We start from the raw sequence: 6,321 nt of genomic DNA, 5'->3' as shown, positions 1-6,321 counted from the left end.
TTATTATATTAAAGAATTCAACACAACATCCACTCTAGATATAGATATTTTAGAAATGGGCAACCTAATTACTCTTTTTGAAGAACCTCAACTTAACAGCTTAGCTGACTTAGTAATTAGTGGTCAACATTCACTGTGAAAGAACAGATCTCAGCAAAACAACTTTAAAAAGGTAAGAGTTGTGTTATGAGGCTGTCCCATAGGCTGCGCCGGCCTGTGAAGTTATTAAAATCTCTTTATCATTCATTAAATAATAAAACTTAGCCATGTTTTGTTTGTACTTTTGCAGCTGTTCATCTCAGAAAATACATTATTTTCATGGAATCTGTTCGTTGAAGAATTTAATTCATACGAAGAATGACCTGCGCACCGTGTTGGGGTTTCAGTAGGAGTGATTGCACAGGTGCATGGATGTAATTGGGCGAAATCTCAAAGGAAAATCGTTGCAGAATCATGGCCAAGATTATTTTGGCCTCCATTAGTCCGAAGTTTTGACCGATGCAGGTTCTTGGGCCCATTGAGAATGGCATGAATGCCAATGGATGCTTACCAGCTTTTGAAATTCCCTGGTCGAACCGCTCTGGATTGAATTCGTTCACATTGTTTCCCCACAACGCTTTATCGTGGTGGATTTGAAGAATAGGAATCTCAAGCTGAGTACCCGCAGGAACTGAGAGCCTTCCAAGCATCATTGGCTTCGATGTCTCTCGTGTCAACATAAGTAAAGGTGGATAAAGTCTTAAGGATTCATTTAATATCATCCCCACCTGCAATCAAATGAATCCAACAAATGATCTACTAATCAAAGTTTTTGCCCTGAAAATTTGGAAAAATTGAAAACTAACTATATTTGCATAATCTTTGATGGCTATTAAAAAAATACTCTGCACACAGTTTAAACTCCAAGCAGAATGCTGTGAAAACAGAACATAATTTCATAACTTAGAACCGCTATTGGAAAAATGAATTTCAGAAAAAATTTAAACGTAGAGTCTGCTTTCTTACAATTTTTAAACCATTGACAGTCTCTGCGTTTGGAAAATATTTTTTCCCACATTTTTCCAGGACCTCGTTCCGTGCTCTCTCCTGCCATTCTGGATGCATTCCCAGCAATACCATCGTCCATGTCAAGAGGATTGCTGTGGTTTCCTGACCAGCTACATAGAAATTCTTGCAGTCAGCAATTATTTCATCTGTGGTCATGCTCATGTTTCTTTGAGCCTTTCTTCTTCCCTCTTCCTTATTGGAAGTCATCATCAGACCCAGTAGATCAGTGCCATAGTCCCCTGAATTTTCAATGGCAGACCTCTCTTTGCTTTCAATCACCTGCATAATACATCTCTTAATTTCCTTCTCCAATGCCCATCGTTGCCTATTCTTTTTTGTAGGAAGAAACCTGTTAGCAATAAAAATCCTAGAATTTATTAATCCTTAATTATGAAGATATAAACAATTATATGTCTCCGGTTTAATAGATCTTTATTGCATTACAAATGATAGAGTTGAACAAAACATGGATAAAGTTATGCTCCATTAGATCGAAAAGTTTTTAGCGAAAGTGAGTCATAGATGAGACAGGAAAAATTAATTAAAATTAGAGCCAGCAACGGTCATCCGACTTATTGTGGTGTCCCTAGGGCTGTAGTTTACTGATAGTGCAGATCACTTACTGATACAATTACAAGCATTCAAAATGAAGGTAATCATGCCCTCAAGGCTTATGCGGCTGTGTAAAATGGCGGAGGATTAAAAAATTGGATTATGTTAAAATTCTATCCTAAATTACTGGATTTTAACAGATGCCCTTGTAAATTCATAAGACCTTCATCTCCATGCTACAAACCCTAGATCAGCAACGTCACCCCACGTCTGTCCCTTTCTTTTATCCATAGGTTTGAGAATAAAAACGGCTCAATAAAAGGACAAAACAAATCAACTGACCATCTTATTGATATAATTACCAATTAAAACAAGAACCCATAATTTCAAAGAATCGATCTGTCGGAAACCAGCGAGACCGCTCGAGGAAGATACAGATTTCGTATCAGAAGGTGATTGATGCTACTTGAAGTTGAAAACTCTCCAAAACTTTAGTTTTAATATAGGAGGCGGATAATCGGCTCTGAATTTTGAAGGAGCCTTGATTTATTGCTAAATGAGATATTTTCCCAGAGTCAAAACATTGAAGGCTTCAGCTCAGAAAAACTAGACACCCTTAGGATGCTTTTAATTCCAAACAGCATTTGGTGGCATTATTCTCTCCAGAATAAAAAGGAAATTAAATCTTTGAAGAGAGACAGGTTATTGAAGGACGTTTTTATAAGTCTTTTAAATCATATTCAACAGATGATTTACTATGCATAGCACTAGTATGTGTAAGATTTCATTTTCTCCCAAGAGAGTAGGCAAAGCCACTGCAGAATATATATCATCGGTTCAGAGATTGCATGAAACCTAGGTTATTCAATAAGGTCAAAAGTTTTATGAGCACTGAATACAAATCAACGAAAATCAGCCTTTTAAAGAAACATATTGGATGTGAGTGGGATAGCGTGGGAACAAGAAGTTGACTGTGAAAGCATCCCTTTCAGTTCAGAAAATGTCATGAACATTGCATTTAGAAGGGTATGCCTGAGATAAGAGGTAACCCAGCGAAACCCTTCAAGACAAGATGGTAAAAAAGAGTTGGAAACCAAGTTAATGTTTTCTAGAATGAACCCACACAAACGGCACAGCAGCAGAAGGGCATCAAGATCAAGAACATGTGAAAAATAGCAGAGCAACAATTCTAGAGTCTACATTAGGAAGAAGAGAGAAATTCCTTCTTTGATAACTCAGGTAGCATTCTCTAATCCATTTGAAACCTCAAGGGCAGAAGAAGTGCAAACAAGGAACATGATGAAAGTTCATGACACGAAGGATCTTGTCACCTTTATGGCACAAGCCCTTGACGTCAAGAGTCCAAGTCAAGGGACCATGACCAACTCATGCAGCAACATAGAGGAAAAACAGAAGATTTCCGTTTTAGACATCCAGACTCTAGGAAAATGTGAAAAACAAGTAATAGCACCTTAGAAAGGAAAAATCAAATAATATGGTTATTCCTTAGCACATTTGAGGTTTATCGAGCTCCCAATAGAATCTATTTTTTGTGAAACCTAGCTGTTTCAAATAAGATTGATATAATCCTATTGCAAGAATCAGCAAGAATCAGCAACAACTCAAAACACATATGGATTCAAACATATATGAACATGCCACAGAAAGAAAATTGGCTTACATACACAAGGCATGTACCTGTTAACAATGCTACCTAGGGACAGTTCCTCTGTCCTTTTACCCTCGTCCCCTATAAGAGATGCTTCATGGATGCAGGGCAGCCTAGGTAACATCCCCTTCTCATCCCCTTTTTGTGCCAAAATTAGAAAAATGTCTCAAGGACTTAAAAAAAATGCAGGGTGTACATTAGGGGATGGTTAGTTGTCCCCAAGATGGCCAGGGGATGTTCAGATGTGCCATGTTTTCTTGAGTGTGGCAAGCTGTCCCCTAACATACTTTAGGACAATTTCAGTCTCATTTAAAACAAAACTAACAACCTTTCAATGCTTGTTTGGTTTATGACATGTCCACTATGATTTATAATTTTTTTGATGAAAATGGGTTTACCATGAAGGTCTATGCATTTTAAAGGTGTTAATTCGGGCTTGGTGGTTGGGGCTCCGCCTCTCTACATAGCCCTGCATCGTGATAGAGAATGTACCCAAGGCACCATCCTAGAACCCCACAAGGAGCACTACTTCTTGACCCCTCTAGGGGCTTTTCCACCAAACCCTTGTGAGCAGAGTTTGTCCTCAACCCCATTGGCGACATTGCCCCCAAACCCCCATCAAACTACAAGTCTAACTAAGTAACAGAGAAATGATAAATCATAATTACAAAATATACAGAATACATATCCCTATTGTAAAACTCTACATCTTCAGAATAAAAATAACGATAAAGGATTATCTTGTTTCATATGTTGGAGAGCTTGTTTTGTAACAAGGACTGCCATAAGAAAACTTAACATGCTATTGTCATTAGTTGTTGAATATGAATTAAGTCATAGTTGGTAGGAAACACCATTTCCATAATGCAAAGATATATTTGCATAGACAACTCATAAAGCAATCCCGTCTAAGGTTAAATTAATTATGAGAACAAAATTTGTTAATCTTTCTACTCGAACATTTCTCTTTGTTAATGAGTTTGACAACAAATCATGTAGTCTTGAAGGCTTTAGGAAAACTTTAATACTAAATTCCTAATTTGAGTATATAGCGTCTTATTAACTCACACTCATGTATACACAAAGAACATCATAATACCTATTCAATTAACCATGCTCATAAAGGTTCTATAATGTCTACAAAATATGATATATCAATCTTTAACATATGAACATTTGAAATTTCCTTATATTTATAAATATCCCTTTTTAATAGCCATCCCATGTCATACCTTAAAAAAAGGCCCAAAAAGTAACTTTAACTGGAAAGACATCCCACCTTTTCCCACCATTCCCATTCTAAAAACTTGGGGTGCATAGCCTATTAACCATTCCACTTGCATAGGGCCACTTCATCCTGCTTTCTATCAAATGAAATTAGCCAGCAATGCTAATATCTGTACTTTTCCAAGGGAAAACTAAGAATACCATATATTGGAAACCTAAAGAATTGGATATCTGCCCTACCAAATGAGCACATCATTCTCCTTGGAGATTTCAATATAGTTAAATCAAATTATGAGAAGAGAAAGCTTCAAGAACTTGATAGAAATAGGATGTTGTATACCTTGCACAAAAACAAAATATTTCAGTTATGTACATAACTATTTAATTGTGAAGTATCTTAGCTGATGTGTTTAGCCATATATAACATTTAATTGGGTTTTTCCATCTTGAGGAGTTTTCTAGAGTATATCTTGTGTTACCTTGTGGTATGTCATTGATCTTTGGATATGGTTATTTTCTAAGCTTGTATGCATGCTCTTCTCTCATGGGCCAAGGTAGGGAATAATTTGAACTTTGATCAACTTGTGTGATTTTCTCAACACTTATCGCATCAATTAATTTACTTGACGTGGACAACATAGATGACATCTGCACTTGGATCAACAAAAGAAAAGTAATATTCATATAGCTGAAAACCAGGACAAAATACTTGTCTTCTAGAAATGGATATGGCCAAGCAATAAGTCCAACAAAAGTTCTTGTAGAAACTCTTAAAGATCACTCACCTATGCTCTTATTAGTTCAAACATCAAGTCTTAAAATCAGAATTTAGATTTGAAATTATAGTCTTGTACAAAAAAGATGGTGTTGAGCCCCAAATATCCCTTGCCATGAAATGTATAGGATTGCCAAGAAAACTTACAAGAATGAATTTGGGAGCAATTTTGAGTAGATGAAGAAGGCATGGGGTAAATTAGCTGTACTCTAACCATAGGATTTAAAACTAAATCTCAAGAAGACACTAGATAATTAATAGGAAATAATTATAAAGAATTAGTAGCCCAAAAATAGAGAAAGTCACTTTTGGAGGTAAAAAAAAACCCTTGCCGTGTGTGTCCTAAAATGAGACCCCAAAATTACTTTCTTTCACGTATTAGCTATAATGAATGAAACATTCATACCTCGGAAAAGATAGCATTCGACAGTGGGAGGATAGTCATTGATCTATAAGAAAGATCCAAGATCATTATAATTTTGTAAGATGAAAATCCAGGGGAGAAAATGAAGGCCTGTAAAAACCTCCTAAAACTTCTCCCTAAAATCATAAATTATATAAAACGACCACCTAATGAAGGCAATAATAGTAGAATATCTTGAGAAAATCCTCTGATTATTTGTCCTAGATACAGTCTAAGACTGGGTACCTGCAAGGAAAGCCAATCTAGGCAGCCTATCTCACAGGGGTTAATGAACAAATTGCTCAGTTTTTAACATAGACAAGAAGAAGAACCAGCAAGTTTTCTATTTTTTTCATAAAAAGATTTTTTTTTGTGCCCTACTGGAATATTGGACCTGCTATAATAGGAAGTCACCATCTAATCTAAAAATCAAAATCCTTCAGAAAACTACAAAATAATTTTTGATACCAGATATTCCTATCATTTCAAGTTTTCTGTTATTTTTCTTACCCTCAGCCTCTTACAAATTATTCTTTCATATGGACAATCCATGTACTTTTCATTTTTTCTTATGCTATTTTCTTATTGGCTAAACCTCTAAATGTCATCACCCCTAAATAGAAACTTATACTCCCTGTTCTGTAGTCA

At 36.0% G+C, this 6,321-nt stretch overlaps 1 protein-coding gene across 1 annotated transcript in view; it reads right to left on the bottom strand.

Moving 5' to 3' along the window:
* Positions 1-222: 222 nt before the first annotated feature.
* The window catches only part of LOC149565070 (cytochrome P450 734A1-like), a 35,089-nt gene continuing 28,990 nt past the window's right edge, over positions 223-6,321 (bottom strand). The window contains exons 4-5 of the mRNA XM_089818621.1: positions 1,006-1,396; positions 223-767 (exon numbers count right to left, since the gene is read on the bottom strand). Coding sequence (XP_089674747.1) covers positions 342-767; positions 1,006-1,396 — 817 coding nt within the window. The 3' untranslated portion in view covers positions 223-341. The remainder of the gene's footprint in view (positions 768-1,005; positions 1,397-6,321) is intronic.

Source organism: Cupressus sempervirens, chromosome 3 (genome assembly GCF_028749045.1).
Source record: "Cupressus sempervirens isolate cs-2001-9-10 chromosome 3, ASM2874904v1, whole genome shotgun sequence".
Classification (NCBI taxonomy): Eukaryota; Viridiplantae; Streptophyta; class Pinopsida; order Cupressales; family Cupressaceae; genus Cupressus; species Cupressus sempervirens.
This window is presented reverse-complemented; position numbering and strand designations above follow the sequence as displayed.